Source organism: Annulohypoxylon maeteangense (assembly GCF_022496945.1).
Source record: "Annulohypoxylon maeteangense strain CBS 123835 unplaced genomic scaffold GGS22scaffold_11, whole genome shotgun sequence".
Lineage (NCBI taxonomy): Eukaryota > Fungi > Ascomycota > Sordariomycetes > Xylariales > Hypoxylaceae > Annulohypoxylon > Annulohypoxylon maeteangense.
This window is the reverse complement of record NW_025953258.1, coordinates 124,700-144,635: the sequence shown is the minus strand read 5'-3', so window position 1 is coordinate 144,635 and position 19,936 is coordinate 124,700. Positions and strand designations below refer to the sequence as shown.

The window sequence follows — 19,936 nt, the reverse complement described above, 5'->3', positions numbered from 1 at the left end:
TGTTGGAAAGGCTCCTTGTAACCCGTCGGTTGCAGAGCTAAGCCACTAGCAAACTTGCTTCGCAGTAATCAAGTAGATTCCACGGTTATCGTTTCGTTTTACATTAAATATTTATACATTAATATTATTTTTATTTATTTTTTTTCGTTTTAAGCATTTTATTTTACGCGGTTTAATTGTATTAATAATTTTATAATTAAATAATTTTAAACCACAAGTAAAGCTACAACGCCGCGTACTAGTTTAAGGCCACCTGAGATAAGTTTTAAGGAGTGTTTGTCTTCATTTATGTCCTCGTACAAGGCTAACTAGCCGGCCCTGTTGGTCCTGTTGGCTCTGTTGGCTCTGTTGGAGCCAAACTGCCTGGCTGGTTCTGGGAGGCCAGGCTGCTTCACCCAATATCGATCCCGGATGCATCTCTGGCGGTAAGTAAAGTCAACCTTGGAGATCACCTCCCCAGCTCAATCATATGTGCCTTTCTCAGCTACCTCATTAGACACAGGGCTAGCTGCTCAGAAAATGTTAGCATGTTGATGCCAAGCACCTCAAGTCAAGACTGAATCAAAGTATAAATAGTCCACCGGGGGACTACTATCAAACGGCGTTCTCTCGCTCACTATCAGCCATCTCTCCACAGACTTACTAGAACCATCACTAAACTACTGCTCTCGTCTCTAAACACATACATTCTATCCCATACTCCAAGACCACATATACCCCCTCCTCTCTCCCCTCTTTTTTTCTCGCTCAATATGGTTTCCCTAATCGACACTCTGGTGCCCTCCACCACCTACAACAACCTGCCTTACATCGGAGACGTTCGCGATGCTCCTGTCGACCATGCCCAGGATCTCAAGGATCTCGGCGACCTCCTGGTCAAGCACCAAGTCCCCAAGAACGTGGTCATCCGTCTCATCCACAAGCACTTCGACACCAAGGATGGCGAGGTCATGGTCTTTGAGACCATTGACATCCCTGGCCACGGCAAGATCAAGACCATGCAACCGGTCGTGACCGCCGACAGCAAGGCCCTGCTCCGCGGCATCAACTTCTTCGTCAACGACGAGGGCAAGCCTCAGGCTTACGAGTACGGCCGCTACGATCTCCCGGAGCTTGACATCGAGTCATTCCTGGACGATTTCTGTAGCATGGTCGCCCAGCGCGGCTTACATCACAAGTTTGGCCTCAGCATCCGGTCCGACGATCAGATCGAGCGGGTTGCCTGGACCGAATTCGAGTACCCGCTGAAGCGAAGCACCATCATGCTCCAGGATAGCATGCCGAAGCCGGAGGCCCGGGAAGCCTGGTCGGTGAACACCGAGTGGGACGGCATTGTCCGGGTTCCGAGGGATTGCACCCACGTCGTAACTTGCCGGCACGGCCCAACCACGTGCAGGCACGAAAAAAAGTGCAGAGGCCATGACGCGCACGATGCGGACGGCTGCGAGGAAGTTGATCAGAACCACTCTGTTGAGAATGGCTTTCGCGTTGGCGGTGAGACGATCCTGCCCGGGCACCCGGCCTTCGAGCTCGTCGGTGCCATCGCTGTGCTCGCATTCTAAATGTCAGCTTGTATGCGGTTCTGGCTGGCAGAATCTGGTATGAGGAGGAGTCAACAAAGAACCAATTTCTCACTTAGTCGGTCATTTTACAAGGAATAATTGTCTTTTGTCTGGTACAAACAACTGAGCTCTGCCTGCCACGTTACGTCCTCGAGCTCGAGCTCTTTCACTTTCGGGCGCGAGCAGTGAGAGCACATGTTGACTTTACATTACTCATTTAAATTTATTTACTGTCGATGTAGCAGCCCTACCCAGTTTGTCTAAGTAGCTAGCTCACTAGTGAACCGAGAGTATATGAACGAGATATTTGTGCCTTGACTTTCGATGCGTTGTGATGCATGGTGCCTACTCATTTCACAGGAGGTTCCCGTGCCAGGAACACACCAATTGGCTCAAAAAGTCGCCTTGACCACTCTAGCATTGCTCTAGCTTCAATTATCGGAGCTTTTCATTGGATGCATCCTTCAACGCTCAGTGTTTTGATTGGGTGCATACTCTAGTCCCTAATTATGTAATCCCTCTTTTTAGCGATTTACTAGGTAGCTGTTAAAAAACTGATTAATAAGTAATCGATTAGTTCAGTTCAATCAGTTCAATCAGCTCCTACGACGGTAGGACGGCGGACCATAAGAACAAATCCGCCAACTCGCCAATTCAATTAATATATTGAAATGTATACAGTATAATACAGTACAATAACGTATAGTCTGATATATATTCCACACAGTGCCCTGAATCTTATAGGGGGGTATAGCGCTAAAGGGCGCTGAAAGTCCTGTAACTTATAGGGGTTATAGCGTATAACCTTTTTACACTTAATAGGGCCCCGAGGCTCAGCGTATAACACCCCTCGTTTTAAACTATTATACGTATATCTTTATTTACTTATCTATTACGTACCTAGGTATTCAACTAAATCGAATTAATCGATTAAATCAGATTGGTTAATTGATTTAATTCGTTTCGAAAAGGTTGAAATATTCCAAAATTAATAATAACCTTAAAAGGTTCTAACACTAGCTTTAAGGTACCTAAAAAGCCACCTATAAGTTACAAGGCTTCCAGCGCCCTCTAACGCTATAACCCCCTGTAAGATTCAGGACACTGTGTAAAATATGTATCAGACTGTACGTTATTGTACTGTATTATACTGTATACATTTCAATATATTAATTGAATTGGCGAGTTGGCGGATTCGGCCTTATTGACCACCCTACGAAGACGAGAAGGTCTTTGCGGGATTGAATTAATTGAGTTTCTTCGCAGTGTGTATACGCTTTACATGGATTGGCGTCGAATCGATTCGAGCGCTGCCTGTTCCATGTGGCGGTTCCTTTAAATCTTGACGTTCCAGTTGGCCGGCCTTCGTCTCCGGCTAAAATAATTCTCACCGGCAGTTATATATATTAATGATTCTCTACGGCACCTAAGACTTAATCTATAGGTTGACCTATGGAGTCTTGTTGTAGTCTGGCCGTTTATTTAAGAAGCCAGCAGGGCCCGATGCAGAATGTATCGTCACGCTCACTTTAGAACCTCACGCAACGGACTTCACTATGTTTTGGAGCTCTCTCGTCGTTGGCGCCCTTTTGGGACAGCGCGCATCTGCGCAAAATATGCTTCGTTTTGGTTGCTCGCAGCTCACTATCGAACGCGCTGACCCTCTAGTCTCTCCTGGTCAAAATCCCGCCCCCCACACACATCAGATCATCGGAGGGAACTCGTTCAATCTTACGGTAGTGGACATGAATCTGATCGAAGACTGCCACTGACATGACGCAGATGACCCCAGCTGAATATGATCCGCCCAGCTTGTCCACTTGCACAACTTGCACCTACTCGGAAGACTTCAGCAACTACTGGACCGCATCGCTATACTTCAGGTCCCCTGAGAACGGCACCTTTCAGCGCGTCCCTCAATTCGCCAATTTCGGTCTCCAGCAGGATGGAGGAATGACGGTGTACTACATGCCGTACAGCGCCAAAAACGGTAAGATGACGGCCTTCAAGCCCGGGTTCCGAATGATCGCAGGAGACCCTACGAACAAGCAAAACGTGTACAAGCCCTCGATCTGCCACCGCTGCCTCGGAAACGGCGAGGGCTTCGCTCCCTGCGATGCCAAAGACACCGGCGAGCTCCCGACCAAGTACTGTCCTGGCGGTATCCGCGCCACGATCATCTTCCCGTCCTGCTGGGATGGAAAGAACCTCGATTCGCCGGACCACAAGACCCACGTTGCCTACTCCAACGGCGGTGGTCTTGGTAGCCCGAACTGCCCTGCTACTCACCCCGTTGCTATTCCGCAGGTCATGTACGAGGTCATGTGGGACACCGGAATCTACAAGAACACGGCCTGGTACGGCAATGGCAAGCAGCCCTTCGTCTACAGCTTCGGTGACTCGTACGTTCCCTCCTCCAAGCCAATTCTGTACCTAAATACTGACCTTTACTGCAGCACTGGATATGGCCAGCACGGCGATTACCTCTTTGGATGGAAGGACGACTCTCTGCAAAAGGCCATGGACGCTTTACCTACCGGTAGATGCGCCAACGCCAACTGCGGCGTTCTTAAGATCCAGTCCGCTGCGGATGCTATGAAGTGCAAGAAGGCGCAGCAGGTTGTTGAGGATGTTGGAGGCGCGGGACAGTGGATCACTGAGCTTCCGGGTGGTGTGTCGGTCTTTTAATTTTAGGTATAATAGACTAGTGTTGTATTTTGAAGCGCCGAAATTCCCTAAAAAAAACTCAAAATAATGAGATGGAATCGCCTGTGGTTTGTGGTCTATTAGCTGTTATCTCCGCTGATAACCCCCGTATTCTTCAGGTCGTTTAGGGTGTGTGACGAACCTATGCCGGTACTCTCACAGGGGTAGCCTATATGCCGAATATTAGCGCGTCTAAGTATAGTGCAATTGATTTTAACCTTTTAGCCAAATTCAGGTTCCGTAATAGCGTGTTCCTTCCTTATCATATATATTACCCAGATTTGAGTTTAGCTACGTCGATCTTTTATCATATACCTTATATGAAAACTAGATTTGTCAGAGGAATCTTCTCCCGGTTTACTACTCCATCTACTTGGCTGGATTAAGGGACAATGCCGAACTCCTTAAGTTATCTGACAATGGCACCAAACCTTACAAACTGGACAACCTAGGACCAAGGAGATATGTCCTCGAGGTTCATAATAACACCACACATGCCAGCACTGAAGAACCAATCACAGCCAACAAGAACATCCTGTAACCAATCAAATGAATGAATGAATTAACCCAAGAATAAAAGTTAAGTAGGCTGTGAACCCTTCTATCGTCTAGGTACCTTTTCCCAACCCTAAGTATATGCCCAAGTCCTCCCTAATCCCATAGACCATGTACCCAATGCAAAGTGTTCCATCACCAATATATGTATATACCTATGTATCCCCCATCCCACCAACTATCAACGACCCAACTTCCCAGCCCCGGCGAGCACCTTCACGCCCGGGACCTAAGCAGTCGGGTTCGGGAGGTGGCAAGTAGGACAATGATCACAACCGCCCTCGACGACGACAACGGAGGCAGTGCACCCGGGCGACGGGGTCGTGGTGATGGTGGGGAACGGCTTCGCGGTCGGTTCGCCCGGGGAGCAGACGCTCGATGGCGTGGAGCACACGGGTAGACATTGGAATATGGGTGGCTGGGTCGTGGTGATGGTGGTGATGGAGGTGCAGACGTAGTGTCCTGGGAGAGAGGTGGGTGACGAGGTTATCTCTGGTGCGGGAACGGCGGTCGCGCTGGGTGGGTTAGTATGGGTGTTGGTAGGTAGGGTTGGTTTAGGGAGAACTTACCCCTGGAGAAGCGCCGCGATGGCGATGGTGAGGATGGTGGAGGTTTGCATTTTGAGTTGTGGGGGGTCGGTAATTGGATAGATGGAGTTTGGAGTTTGGAGTTAAGGTGAAGATGGCGATGTGAGTCTTGGTAATTGGTTTGCGATGTATGATATCTCTCTTCATCGACGAGGCTGCTTGGGGTTTATATATTTTCTTGGCGCCCCCTTTCGCGTTCCTGTGGTACTACCAATCTAGCCATCTTCTGCGGCGTCGTGGAGAGGTGCAGAGACCATCTGACGAGCGCAATTTAGGCCGTCCTTGCTTCTTCCCCGGTGGGCGAATAGCAATCTGGTGCTGGATCTCGTGATGGTCCGGGCGGCTTATGAGTGGAAATTGCGAAGGATTTTCCCGGTAAAAGCCACATCCGACCTCGATAGACGAGCGAGCTGGAATGCTAGACTCGAATCGCCTTCATCTGTGATATCATTAAGGATAACTATGGATCTTGGGATACTCGGTGGATGAGGTGAGACTCTTCATCCTCCTTCGACTAAGACACTTTAGGACGACGAACACAGGCTTAGTTTACGAGACTGCCATCGCGATCTCAGAACTATTGGCGTTCATCTAGGACATGCTTTTTGCTTAGCGTATGAACGCCCGATTCAATATTTCGATGCGGCATCTGCGGAACGGCGAGGCGTTGAGCTCAGCTCGTGGATATAACCAATCAATCGGGACGCTTCCCTGGGCTGAAATAAGCAACACTCACTATCACTCAGCCCTATGGATCCTACACTTGTCCTAACTGATGAAAGGCGTGGTTTTTATTACTTAATCGGGTGGTGTCGGATGATGTCGCCTAGGGGCACAAAAAGCTTAGTTGGTCTTGTGGAGTCGATCTGGAGTCTCTTTCCCGTGCTGTAGGCTACTGATCGAAGTATCATGATGCGAAACTGCCGAGTTATAGGATAAGCTGATATATACCTAGGGTTACGCGAGGACTTCACGTGTGTTCATAAAGCGGCGTAGCAATCGAGTTCATTCGCTGAGTTCGTGGCCCTGACTCAACTTTACCTAGAGTGGCGTTGGGGATATCGCCAAAAGCGTCGTCGCTCCGGCTCTTTACCGGCGAGCCACCGGAGAGCCACTCGGCTTGATAACCGGTATTATCCTTGGTCTATGACTTCCCGTGTTGTCATATTAATAGTATTAGAAATGACTGGCCAGTCTTGAGTCGAGAGAATGGTCGGTGTCCCCCGCATTGCAGCATCGTGCCGCCTCCCCGGTTTTTTCGTTCTCGGGATCGCAAAGCCACAATGTGTCGATCCCTGCCGTTCCCCTCAACACGCACGTAGATGGCGGTGATGCTAACGATATTAGGATTACATGGGCTGTGAATCCATAGATACAAAGAAGTAGCGGAACTCCTATGCCGTAATAATAAATCAACTTCTGGTCAGCCGGCATTAGTGATGCAGAAGACATATAGTTATCATACGAATATTCTGTAGATTAACTTCTGATGACATCGGACAACACTATGCTGCTAGATATCACGTGTTTTTCTTTCCATTCCACGTGATCTCTTCACTATCCGATTCTGTTGCTAAATATGCCGATCATGAAGATCGCTGGTATTATGTTGATTAGCCTTTTATCCCCTAAAATCTAATAAAAGCTTGATTTCACTGCCATTGATCCCTTACATATTTTCATCGAATAGGATTTAACTTGTCAACTTTTACGACGTAGCAAAAGTCCTCTGTCTCCTTCGTAACGCCAATAAACGATTCCAACCTGTCCTCTTGTTCTTTACGGCCGACTATCTGGAAGAGTCTGACGTCAGCAACAGAAATCCATTATGTAAATACCCGACGCATTTCTTAAGATAAAAATAAATTCGGTCGTACTCAACGAGGAGACAACTAGTCGACAATTCAACCCCAAGGATGGCAACTTCGCGTACTACATAACATCCCACGCACTCCGGTCGTCAGTGATTCTTATTTATTTGATGTTGGTATCGGCTCAGGTGTGGTATTTCGCGGCCAGATACTCTCCTCCAATGACTTGTGCATGTCTTGATGATGGCCGTTTCAACAGTCGTGTCGCCCAACAAAGGTCAATGACCATTGACAATAAGCTTACGACAACTTACGAACCCCTTAACTTCCTTGCAGATTCAATCCGTTCGGCTAATTGTTCTTGCGGCTCTTTGGATTTCAAATCCGAGTTATCCATGGCCTTGATGGCGTAAGCCTTACATCAATGCCAGCATGTTCATCGAGATCGACAATATTTTCGGGTTTAAAGCGAGAATACGACACCGACGTTACACAAGTGACAATCCATCATCCTTTGATGTGTTTGGTTTTACGATCGTAATCGCAATCACGGTCGCAAACATGAGGGTTTCTAACAATTATGTCAATCCGGTTTGGCTTCATCGGCTAGAGCGAAATATATCAATCTCCGCAAAGCTTGGCATTGAACTTGATTGAGGTAGTCCCTTTAAGCTGAGCACTTAATTGAATCTGGGGTCTCGCTAATAGCTACTGTCGTTCCAGACAGTTCCACTATTAACTATAGTTCCATATGCTATCTTGCATGCTATACGCAGAACAGGATAGTGCATATAGATCATTCTATGTACAGAATACAGCATGTGGTATTTCTCGTATAGTTGGAGATTCGGTCACGTTGATTAATAGGTATCTTTTTTTTTCTCTTATCGTTGGTTTATCGCTTCCGTTTGCGCCGCATCTTTCCAATAGCCATTTTACTACTGCAAGAGCTGCAAGAGATATCGCCGGGCGGTACGGACCATTGGTTATTCGGGGTCTTCAAACCTAACATTCTTTGGTTCAGCTGCAGAGAGTTGCGAAGATGACAGAACATTGAAGACGGCTACCAATCAACTAATCCAAATACAACCAACTTTATTGTTTGAGTAACACAACTACGACATACAACGTAACAGTGGCATTAGCGTCTGCTGTAGTGGCCGAGAGCTTCTGGAGCTTTACATCCGAGAAGGCCGGTCCACTTTCAGCTCTCTTAGCTGGTTGAAGCTTCTGATCTGCTGAAAAACAAATCGGTAGCAGCTTTCGTATAGAAATGCACCGACAAAGAGACGGCTCATAAGGCTAGTGGTAAGTGCCTCTTAATTGCTTTTCTATCGTCCCTTCTCTCTTTTTTTCTATATTCCATACCTCCTATCACTTCAAATCACGCAGTGAGAAATATCGGAAAGGTCGAACGACTCAGCCAAACCCCTGTCCAATTGAGTCCAATTGAAGAATTTACGCGGGGCATTCCTCGTATTGACATTGATTATTACAGCTTATTTTCGTACGTATTATGTACTTCTGTAATTAGTGGATTTCAACGCTAGATTTGCGGCATTAGGAGCATTCCAGAGGAAATGTAGTTTCCTCATTGGGACATTTCGAATGCTCTTCACTTTCTACATATGCAGATACTTACCTTACCACGTATCTATCTCGTGAGGTTGTGTATCTCTTGTATCTCTCTGTCTTAGGAAGTCACGACATCATCCTTTGTCATCATTCTTCCGTGTCTCTTCCGTGGGTTCTTCGTTGTTATTCAACTCGCCCAACCGACACAACTTAGACGAAATACCAACATCATCACACGATTTTTTCGTGTAGTCGGGTGTCGGTACCGCAAACACACTACACCTGACCTGTCTGTTGGTAACCTATTTTTTGCTTAATTGCAATGTTACACCTTTAATTGGGCCTGTGTAATTTTTTTCTATTTTCAAATCTCCATGTTCGACTTGACTTCCTTCGTTTACCAGGTCTCAGTTTGACCTCAGAAGTCATCCAGGATGTGGTATTCTTGGCGAAATGCTGCATTTGCGGCAGCCTCGGTCTTGATGACCAGCAGTCTAGTCGCAACATACGACCTTGATGCTCAATCAACAGGTTAGTCCTAATTTATCTAAATCATTTCTATTTGTATAGATTTTCGTTATTGACTGGTTTTAAAAAGACTCGATCAAAGATGTTGCGAAGCAGATGGCGCAGGATCTGGCGTCATTCTACAATGGCAACGAACCTGGTCAAACCCCTGGACTTCTCCCACAACCATATTACTGTAAGTTTTATACCGCCCTTTATTTCAAAGCTCGATATATGCTAAGACGCTATGTTAGGGTGGGAGGCTGGCGCATTGATGGGTACATTCGTTGACTACTGGTATTACACTGGAGACACCACCTATAACGACATCGCTTCCCAGGGTCTACTCCACCAGGTTGGCCCTTACAACGACTACATGCCCCCTAACCAGACCCTAACTGAAGGTAATGATGACCAAGGATTTTGGGGAATGGCTGTCATGTCTGCGGCCGAATACAAGTTCCCGAACCCCCCTTCAGGTCAACCCGGATGGTTGGCATTAGCTCAAGCCGTCTTTAACACTCAAGCTGCCCGTTGGGACCCCGACCACTGCAATGGTGGATTGCGTTGGCAGATCTTCACATGGAATAACGGATTCGATTACAAGAATTCCATCTCGCAGGCCTGCTTCTTCAACATCGCCGCGCGACTAGCCCTTTACACTGGAAACAGCACTTACGCCGACTGGGCCACTAAGACTTGGGATTGGATGGTGAATGTGAAGTTCATCGACAGCAATTACAGGATTTACGATGGAGGCCATATCGAGGACAATTGCACCACCATTACACCCTACGAATTCTCCTACAATGTTGGTGCATTTCTTCTCGGAACCGCTGCCATGGTGGAGTATTCGAACACTACTTCGAAGAAGTCGGGCGACGTCGAGATGTGGAGCGAACGAGTCGATGGAATATTGAACAGTACAGAGCAGATTTTCTTCTTTGGAAACGACACCGCGGATAGAATTATGATCGAGATTGCCTGCGAACCCGTGAACTTGTGCGATACCGATGAGTTGTCGTTTAAGGCCTATCTCAGCCGATGGATGGCTGCGACAACGAAGTGGGCTCCATGGACGTTCGACCGAATCAAGACCCTCCTGTCGAATTCTGCCGTAGCTGCAGCGAAGCAATGCACAGGTGGCGACAATCACCGCATGTGCGGATTAAAATGGGCGAACAATAGCGGGCAATGGGATGGCACGACTGGCGTGGGACAACAGATGGCTGCCTTGGAGGTAGTACTCGCCAACATGATCCAACAAGCCGAAGCGCCAGTCACCAACGGCACTGGTGGAACAAGCGCTGGCAATCCTTCAGCTGGAGGTTCAGATGATGGGCGAGTGGACCCCTCTGGAAGGTTGTACGGGCCGACAACCTCAGGCGATCGAGCAGGCGCAGCTATATGCACTGTCGTTATTCTCTTCGGCCTCCTATCCGGGGTGGTCTTCATGGTGACGGACGAGACGAAATCGGTAGCCGATAACTGGGCTAGCGCTCGCTCGACCGTCTCAGGAACATCCGGATTAGCCCTATTAGCTGTGGGTAAAAAACCGACGAATGAAGAGAAGGGGAAGGGAGTCGCGATGGATCGAAGTTCGAGCACCGACACGGGCGAGAAGATCCTGGCCGTCTACACGGGTAGCAAGTTACAGAAGCGCTCCGATAGCGTGCAGGAGCCCAACCGACAAAGCCTGAACCGAAACCGCCTATCGGCTCCTCCGGGCGCATTTTCCCCCACCGCAGACGCTACGACGGCACCGAATCGCCGCTCCTCGACGAATACGATCGCGCGAAGAGCATCAGTGCTGAGAAAGCAGCAACAGTAACAAGATAGAACTCAGTTCAATCACACATGGGGATATTGAAAAAAGGGATTGCATCAAGGCGGCGTTTCGCGCATGGGTTTGGGCATTTGATATTATGAAACACAATGGGCATTTTTGAGGGGAGGTCCTGATTAAGGTCTATGGATAAGCATTGGAATGGAATGGAATGGATTCAACTGTCCTTTAGGGAAACCATGAGATACCACGATTATCTATCAGGCACATTCTGCTGCTTCCTACTTATACTGATGGCTTTTAGTGGGGTTTGCTGAGTGATTGAATGGATGTGGCCCTGTTTCAATTGACCTATAGGTAATTAAAGGCAATGCGCTTTCAGATTTGGCTGACATATACAGATCTTTACTGCTCCAAGACGGTAGCTACCTATGCTCACATACCTACCTACCTACTAGGTACCGACCTATATCTTACGAATAGCCATTTGCTATGCACGTATGTCTCGCCCCCCTACATAGACATACATATCTTAAGCAATTAACCTTGTAAAGCACATTACCACCCATTGCGGATTCCAGAAGAATTCAGACGCATCTTCTATAATTGAGATATTCTAACGACCTAATACTCTTCTATCTCTACTTAATTCTCAGCCTCGGTATTCATGAGAAAAAAATGTGGCTATAGAATTCTCTATTATGCGACCGAAGCAGAACGTTAGGTAAGTGCACCCGAGATGCAACTTTATGTCAGTCTCGGGTAATATCCCGAGACAAAGAAAGGAGCTTCGGGAGAAATTTAATATATCGGTGCAAGGCGAGGCTCAACTACCTAGGTAGCTGGTGACTGCAGATTTTTCCAGAATTTGCATTTGAGTCTTAGACCATCGAGGAGATGGGAGGTCTGGAGGCGCGCGATCAAAAAGGGGGTTCCAGTTTATGCTTGAAAAGTGGGGAACACTGCCCCTTTACAATTCTTTACAAACGCCTCCAATAACACTACCTACCAGGTACGCCCTCCTATCGTAACATATAAGGCGAGATAAATATAGTGCTAACCACCATTCGGGGATAAAAAGAACTCAAGATTCATGGCTTTCTTGCTATATATAGGAATATCCTACATAGCACGCAACGATAAACACGAGGCCTCCATGTTTTGACCTGTGGCATATAGGTATCAAAGAGCGAAAAGGTGGATATATAACGCATGTTTACGCAAGTCAGAGAGTTGGGAATCTCGAAAAGCGCTAGGTAAACTCTACTAGAGTAGGACTTCTGGATATCACCTTGCCGAAACACCCGCCAGGTCACGCTGTGATGTGTAATTTCGCTAGTTACGTACGGCGAGATCCGGGGACGGTAATCCGGCAGGATATCGTGGTTACCGTTACCGAGAGACCGTTATGGACACAAACACAATGAAAGATGAGATACGTACTTGGGCTTAGGGGGGTAATAGGCTCGGCCCGAACAACAGAAGCTGGACAGCTATTGGAAATGCCTATTTTAAGCGTTATGATTTCTTTGGGAGAGACCCAAATAAGCAACCTCAGAATGTTCGATGACTTAATCCAATATCATTCGGTTGCCGAAACAGATTGTGTTACCACACTTGAGGCGGTAGGTATAGGTGTTTGGCATTTTTAACGACGCTTTCGCCTATACTTAAAAGCAATTTGGTTATACAGACATTTAACAGGAGGTTTTATGAATGGGTACCAATCACTTACCTCAAGGTAGCTAGGTGAGTTCCTTCGTTCTCAGTTCTAACTTCAAATTTCCGAGACCTATCCCCTGTTTTGGTGGTTCTCTGGGGTGCTTACGGTGAGATAATTCCCTAACAGTTAGATAGATATAATTAGCTGGTCGTATCGAAATGTACATTCATGTCCAAGACATTGATAAACAGATTTCACTAAAGGGGGGAGGGGGCCAAAGAGAAGTTTTAGATATAAATCAAGTATTTGGAGAGTTTGGAAAGAAAGGAGATATGTACTCTGCCTCTGGGGAGAGTGGGGTGGGGGATAGAGAGGATGAAGGATACACAGGATCTGTTAGTGAGGACAACCCCCCATTTATATCTTACACAAGTACTACAACTAAAGTCGAGGCCAGATCAACTTAAGACCCTGAACTTGTCGGTTACTTACCCCATCTACCGACAAACTTGTTATTTCGCCAGTGTTGGCAGACCTAATCTGATCAAGGTGTAGCAGCCGTTGGGTACCCAGGTGCTTCGGACGGGTAGGCACATTGCCGACGTATGAAGCCGCGCACTTTGTACGTCACTTGGATACGGCCTTCAAATCTGGACCCAAGATTATTGGCTCAAAAGGGGTTTCCCGATCTGGGTTGGTTTTGATGAAAACGACCAATGATATTACGATATCGATATGATCTAGAAGAAGACGATTATCGATCTAATCATTCCAAGGGTATTTACATGGGTGGATCAATTAGGCGTCCTTGCAGCAAGAAGCAGGATACCATACAACTTATCGGTACCTTTAAGCTAGTTGGGTACCTACCTAAGATGATGTGAATTGTTGTTCCATCTGATAAAAGGGGAGTGTACAAAAGAATACCCTAAACTTTACATTTCACAGCACCAACTAGAAGAGCCACTACAGCATCACTATAAGGAGACTACAGAGCAACTACAGGACGTGCCTGCATGTAGGTAGGTCCTATCTGTCGTACCTACCCCTAACTTTCTCACTTAACTAACATCATTCAAGTGTCTAATTCCCCTTACCCCTTCCATCTCATATACACATCGCTCTTACTCAGTTCTACAGGTGTACCTACAAACCGGTACACCTGTATCTATCTACACAGGAATCCATGATCTGTGTCTAAACTTCCCAACTTCAACTTCCAAAAAACCTTTCCCACAGATTTTGTGTCGCTCAATTTTTTATTCCTTTGGCGAACCAATTTCGCGCGTCCAGGGAAGTTCGGCGCACAACTTCTGCCAATTTTCGTCATCGACCCTATCATCGCTTCTCCTTAACCAAGCATCACAATCGTTTTCTCGGTTCAAACGAGTTTTTCGAAATTTATCACGTCAAACAAGATCCATTTCGTGATTCATCAGTCGGTTGACTAATAGTCTGGTCAGCTTGCCATCACATTTTCCCACTATTATTATCACTTTCAATCGTTTCGATCCCGGCACGATGGCGCCTCTTCCCGATAATAACCCCGATGACCATTACGACGCGGGCGCGCCTCTCGATGGCGGCGCTAGCCCTGCCGTCCTTGGTAATGGCGACAAGCACTTCTCTCCTACTGGTCTAGAGATCGGGGTCATCGTTGGCGTTGTTAGCCTGGTTATCATCACCGTAGTCTTCCTATTCGTCTGGCGATCCCGTAAGAACCGAGATGTTAAGATCACCGATGCTGCATCTTCCGTTCCTGCAGCCGGTCCTTACGAGGAACTTCCCTCACCTAGCGCTGCTGCCCGTGCGCGCCGTGAGACCAACGAACTTATCCCTCCTCCCAAGGACGACCACGCCAGCACCATCAAGAACGATGACAAGTCTTCTCTTGAGCAGCCTACCCCTATCCCAACCAACCGCACGGCTAACAAGTGGAGCTATTGGGGAACTGTTCACAACGTCGGTAATCATGGTCATGGTAAGTTACATGTCGCCTTCTCTATCTAATATCATACCATAACCCATTCCCCCCGTTTTCACTTATTAATTACTCATTCATTACTAGTCGAAGAACACGAGATAGCAAATCGTTTCTAAGCATTCTCCACACCAAGAACCGACCTAGTCGCCATCTTGTAGCGACTCGGAGCAACAACAACTCAGGACAGGTAACCTTGAAGTTCCTGTCGCCATTTCTCTAATAATAAGATCTTACGATGGAGGCCATGTTTCAAAGCAGTAAGCATACCCGACAGATATGCTGGAACAAACTGGTCATCCGTCTGATCATCCCGATCATAAGATGGGGCATATGGGCATCATTATTTTCTGCAACCGCGTTTCAATTGGGAATGAATCGAGTGTTCTCTATGGGCCCTTGCTCCCAGGGTTCAATATGAACAAACTCGAAAAATCTGAGGGGAGGAATACGAGCTGATTTGGGAGGAATCTTTCTTGCTGTCATTGCTGCCAGTTAATGAACTGACACGATCACAACTTTGTCAAAGTCACATCATCCTACACCGTGGGATATGATCTGAGTTGTTAATGATCAGTGATTTCGAAGTTGCTAGTTTACTAGGTATCCTGAGAGGAATCAATGCTAGCACTGTGGTTTTCATGTTGAACGTGATAGAGGGGCAATCGCCCGTAATCTTTTCGTAAGGTGTTGCAACTCATTGCTACACTAGAAACATACTAATAATCTAATGATGCTTGATATATGACAATTCAGAGTTAGATGTCTAGAGGGTCTGATAGGGTGAGTTCTTGGAATCAGACGTACACAAACATAATCTAATATCGTGACTACCTACCTGCGTAGATATGACTAGACCGAAAAGGAGGCATCTGAATATCATCGATAAGATTGGCGGTCCCTTTATCAAAGGGTATCATATCCATGTTTACTAGATGGCCTTTCCTAGGATGGGACATGCTTTCTATCTGATGGGTGTACATGAATCACCCGTTTTCAAGATGCGCTGTCATAATTAAAGATTTCCTCCAAGGAGCGTTGGGACTTGGAAACATCTGATACATAAATGACAATTCAGCTTGGTGGATGTGGCGAAGATATATAATTCATATCAACTTCTCTCATATTGGAATATAGGTTTTTACTGTGATCTGTATGGGATATCTCCCCACTAGTATCCATTCAGAGAAAATATTACCTAGGCCTTAGGTTGTCAGGCGACGACGGAATATGTGAGGCACAATATAAATGTGGGGCCAGTGCGAATAGACGGGGACCGACAGTAAGGTTATATATCTAAAGAAGGATGCACACCATAACAATCCTTCAAGGACCTGTTCGGATACCTTAGCTAGCCCCTTGGGACTTGTTCCTTTTTTTTTTTTACCGTTTTTTTACTCGTGTATTTGGGAGTATAAATTGAACCTCTATTATATATATGATGAATATTCATAGGAAATAATTTTATTTACTTACTCACCTACATAAACATTTATTTCCTTCTTTCCGAATAACACTCCTGGGGATTTATGATTCACAGATGCATCATTATATCCAAGCAGAGGGTCCAACCCACGAACCCGCTTCCGCAATTACTGGCTGGGGTTTCTACGCAACAGGTGCAGAAATTGAAGCCGAAAACTCGCGATGAGCGTGCTTCGTGCATAGAGCTAAGGAGGGAAAAGCCAGCACGCTCTTGTGTTCCAACATGTTAGAGAGATTCCTGAAGAATCAATAGATGGCAAGTCTAGGAAATCGGTTCCTCGAAGTAAGAGATATGAATTATTATACCCCAGCGTCTACCAAGACACTCCCCTGCGGACTAAACGTGCGATTACCAACCCAGCACGGGGAAAGAAGGGGAAATCGAGTAAAAAAGGGTACTTGTCCCTTCTTTTCTTTCAAACCCCTTCGAATTTCAGTGTGTTCTATTGGAAGCGGACTTCTCCTCAACTAACGCTATCGCCACCGATGGGAGCCTGGTTACTCTGCCAGATTACGCAAGCTTCACTTTGGAAGCCGATGGGCTATCAATTATATGTATGACGGCAACCAACATAAGACAACGTGATATCTCCTTGACTCGAATTTTTCTATTTACTACCTTCGCGGTATCCGTAGAACGGCCTTCGGACCTAACCAATAGAGACCGGCGAGTGTTCATCCGTCTTTAAGAGTTGCCGTTTCTACACCTTCATACCAGGATCTTTTAAGAGCAAGGCAAAGAAACGACCGCACTTACATTCGACATTTCTACCCACTTCCGGATGTGGGTAACTTAATCCTTTCAACTTTCCCAATTTATTTTGTTTTATTTCAAATGCGGTATATTCGATTTCCCTGGTCCTCCCAACAATAAACGATCAGATATGCTAGGAAACGCGGGATCGAGACGAAGATATCTGAGCATACAACGACAGTTCCCCCAAGGGGAACAGATCGAACAATAACGGAAAGCCACGCGCAGTCATAAAAGCGACCATACCCTTGCGACGTAGCATCTACCAACAGGACGCCTGGACCTAGAGGCCAGACTACTATTAATGTCTCGACTTTGGCGGTGTTCACGTAGCGAAGAAACCCATAGTGGCTAGGAAAGAGTCACAGAAGAAGAGAATGTAGTTATCCAAGACGATCCAACAGAATAGAGAGCAGAGAAGATTCATTTTGCGATGTAGCTCTATAAGTATTCATAGTCAACACACAACACACTTATAATGAAAAGAGAAAATCGGCTTACTATCTTTCTTGCATGCATGCTCGCTTGTCCATCTGCCTACCTAGGTCCTAAATACCCAGCCCGAAAATCCTAACCCCCAACCCCGTAAACGCCATAGATGCCACCAACCCATCCGTAAAACCCTCATACAAATTCGTGACCGATTCGCCCAGTAGATCAAGCAGGTCCGCATAAGTCTTTAATAAAACAGCACCTGAAAAGAAAGCTGAACGACAACTAATAAGCCCACCCCTCAGTGATTCGGCTTGCCGGGAAGGTATCTGCTATTCCGCCAGAGGTTAATAGTTCCACCAATGGTTCCACCGATCGTCCCTCTGAGGCTGGCCATCGTACCGTCTGGCATGCTGGCCAGTTCCTCTTCCATGGCGGATCGCGTCACAGAGGTATCTGTATCCGGTTAGCAACCCCTCCCTCAGGATAGGGGGGATGGGGTTTGGGGTGGGGGCGGGCTGGGCTGAGGAAGGAGAGGTGGGTGAGGTACCATCCAGGTCGCTGTAACTGCTGCTCATACTCGGCGTCCCGTCACTATCGCGCGATTGAACCTTGCCCTTGCCGCCGGGGCTCTGTCCGGAAAGCTCCATCGTCCTCCTAGGCGAGAGTGGGCCACCGCTCGCCCGGCCTTGGTCCGTGGGGCGTGCGCCTGAGCCTGTTGACGAATCGGAGGTTTGGGACTGATGCATACGCCCCGGTCGGCCGGAAGGTCCTTTCGGATGGCGCTTGGCGTAGTCTCTCGGGAGGTTACCGCGAAGCGTCGCGCTAAGGTCATGTCCACTCGATCCCTCGGCCGACGACGGTGGGTTGTAGGGTAGGAAGGCGGGCTCGGTGTCTTCGTCAGCGTCGGATGCGGCGTCATTGTCCTGGAAACGTGGGGGCCGTCGGATGATCCTAGATTGCGCTGGACTAGAAGACGACGATTCCGAGTCGCTTGACTCGGTCGGTTCGGGGGACGGCAGCTCGGGTTCCTGTTCGTTGTTGTCGGCGGGTGCGGGGATAGGAAGAGACGATAGACGCTGTCGCTGTGTATCGTTGCCTCGAGATGTTAGCTGAGGTTTGGCGCTGCCTCCTAGATTACGAGTCGTATATACGGCTGTATTCGCTGAGGACGTTCGTGTTGCGGTGGGCCGCGGTGTGCCCCTGACCGGCGTGCCGGGTATGCTTCCATCGTTCCTAGGTAGCGGGGAGTCTTTTCTAATCGATAGTTGTGATGGTGCTCGTCCTGCCCTTTCACTAGATCCAGTCCGTCGCATGGGCTCTGCTACGAAGAGACCCTCGGGGCCTGGCTGGGGCGACGGTGCCGACGAACCCTTCGCGAGAGCGGCAGCCTTGCGCATCTGCGCTCGGATTTGGGACGTATGGCGCTCAGTAAGCCATGCAATTTGTTGAAATAGGAAGTCTGCGGTGACCCCGAAATCGATTGCGCTAAATGAAATGGATTGGTCAAGACTCGATGTTGGGGGATACCTAAGTAATAGTACTCACATTCCATTCCCTGATATCTCGGTGTTAGTTGACCATTGATAAGCGTATCAATTACAAAGTAGAGGTACGGAGATAATGAGATAATGCATCTTACAATCTATTTCTGTCTTAGAGGGACGAGAAATGATGTTCCAAAGCTCTTCATCTTTAGTCGAGTCCCAATTCGCCTTTTATCACGATAGTTAGCTCCGGGAGCCTCGCAGCAAGACGGTCTAAGATAGGACCAATTGAATTACGTACAGGCGGCGGATCAATGAAATCACCTCTTGGAAATGGAAGTCGGACGAAGACCGTATAGGCCGGCTCTTGTTGTGAAGGCGCCATATTGATCAAGTCATGTTAAATAATATCTAGGTATTTATGTGGTAGATTTATAGCCTCGAAGTGATGCTAATTGATGATAGGAAGAAGAGAGTCTAGGTTATCAGGATAGGTAACGAGAGGATGGGAACTAAGACCCGTACCTGGGATCGACGCACTTATCGGATTTGGGAGCTTTTATCGATACCATAAGGCTCCCCTTATCCGGGCCGTCTCGTTCCGATAGTGCCCAACTTTACCTAACAGGGAGGGACCCGGGATCTCAATTGGACCAACCTTAAAAGAGAAGGAACCAACCGTGAAATTCTCAGGTGTCCAGTGGTCGAACCTTAATAATTAGGTGGTGATATCCGATAGCTACAGGAGCTACAGAGGCTAAAGGCAGCTACAGGTCAGGTGTCAATTGAGCATGGATGCAACTCAAGATCTAGGCTTTCCTCCGCTCGGACTTAAGACAAAGAAAACCTTGGAAACTTCGCAACCCGTCGCAACCTGTCTCACCAAATAAACGAATTAGACGCCTCTTCCCCCAAGAAAACAGACCGCCAAGAACTATATGTCAGTCTTATCATCACGAAGTGCTAAAAATGCTGCGGAAAGGCAGCTATAGCATTTATCTATTTGTCTCGGGAGGGGTGGAAATCCGTCTCCCTGCGGAACGAT

At 47.3% G+C, this 19,936-nt stretch overlaps 6 protein-coding genes across 6 annotated transcripts; 4 read left to right on the top strand and 2 right to left on the bottom strand.

The window, feature by feature from the left end:
• The first annotated feature begins 204 nt into the window (after window positions 1–204).
• On the top strand, window positions 205–1,870 carry GGS22DRAFT_165862 (uncharacterized protein). Its single transcript, XM_047961756.1, has one exon. It carries the CDS (start codon window positions 753–755, stop codon window positions 1,560–1,562), a length of 810 nt encoding a protein of 269 aa, XP_047817532.1. The 5' UTR covers window positions 205–752; the 3' UTR covers window positions 1,563–1,870.
• Window positions 1,871–2,781: 911 nt separating this feature from the next.
• GGS22DRAFT_165861 (uncharacterized protein) lies at window positions 2,782–4,474 on the top strand. Its single transcript, XM_047961755.1, has 3 exons — window positions 2,782–3,298; window positions 3,345–3,964; window positions 4,019–4,474. The coding sequence occupies exons 1-3, from the start codon at window positions 3,119–3,121 to the stop codon at window positions 4,248–4,250; spliced, it is 1,032 nt and encodes a 343-aa protein (XP_047817531.1). The 5' UTR covers window positions 2,782–3,118; the 3' UTR covers window positions 4,251–4,474.
• Window positions 4,475–5,052: 578 nt separating this feature from the next.
• Window positions 5,053–5,442, bottom strand: GGS22DRAFT_189663 (uncharacterized protein; the record flags this gene model as incomplete). The annotated part of the gene is made up of 2 exons (XM_047964882.1): window positions 5,053–5,338; window positions 5,393–5,442. 2 exons carry the CDS (start codon window positions 5,440–5,442, stop codon window positions 5,053–5,055), a joined length of 336 nt encoding a protein of 111 aa, XP_047817530.1.
• Window positions 5,443–9,278: 3,836 nt separating this feature from the next.
• GGS22DRAFT_180373 (glycoside hydrolase family 76 protein) lies at window positions 9,279–11,134 on the top strand (the record flags this gene model as incomplete). The annotated part of the gene is made up of 3 exons (XM_047963759.1): window positions 9,279–9,327; window positions 9,395–9,499; window positions 9,558–11,134. The coding sequence occupies 3 exons, from the start codon at window positions 9,279–9,281 to the stop codon at window positions 11,132–11,134; spliced, it is 1,731 nt and encodes a 576-aa protein (XP_047817529.1).
• Window positions 11,135–14,184: 3,050 nt separating this feature from the next.
• Window positions 14,185–14,932, top strand: GGS22DRAFT_24584 (uncharacterized protein). The gene is made up of 2 exons (XM_047966597.1): window positions 14,185–14,733; window positions 14,821–14,932. The coding sequence occupies exons 1-2, from the start codon at window positions 14,274–14,276 to the stop codon at window positions 14,850–14,852; spliced, it is 492 nt and encodes a 163-aa protein (XP_047817528.1). The 5' UTR covers window positions 14,185–14,273; the 3' UTR covers window positions 14,853–14,932.
• A 2,773-nt stretch (window positions 14,933–17,705) lies between these two features.
• GGS22DRAFT_189660 (uncharacterized protein) lies at window positions 17,706–19,276 on the bottom strand (the record flags this gene model as incomplete). The annotated part of the gene is made up of 5 exons (XM_047964881.1): window positions 17,706–17,860; window positions 17,955–18,892; window positions 18,953–18,962; window positions 19,047–19,119; window positions 19,193–19,276. The coding sequence occupies 5 exons, from the start codon at window positions 19,274–19,276 to the stop codon at window positions 17,706–17,708; spliced, it is 1,260 nt and encodes a 419-aa protein (XP_047817527.1).
• Between the last annotated feature and the right edge of the window lie 660 nt (window positions 19,277–19,936).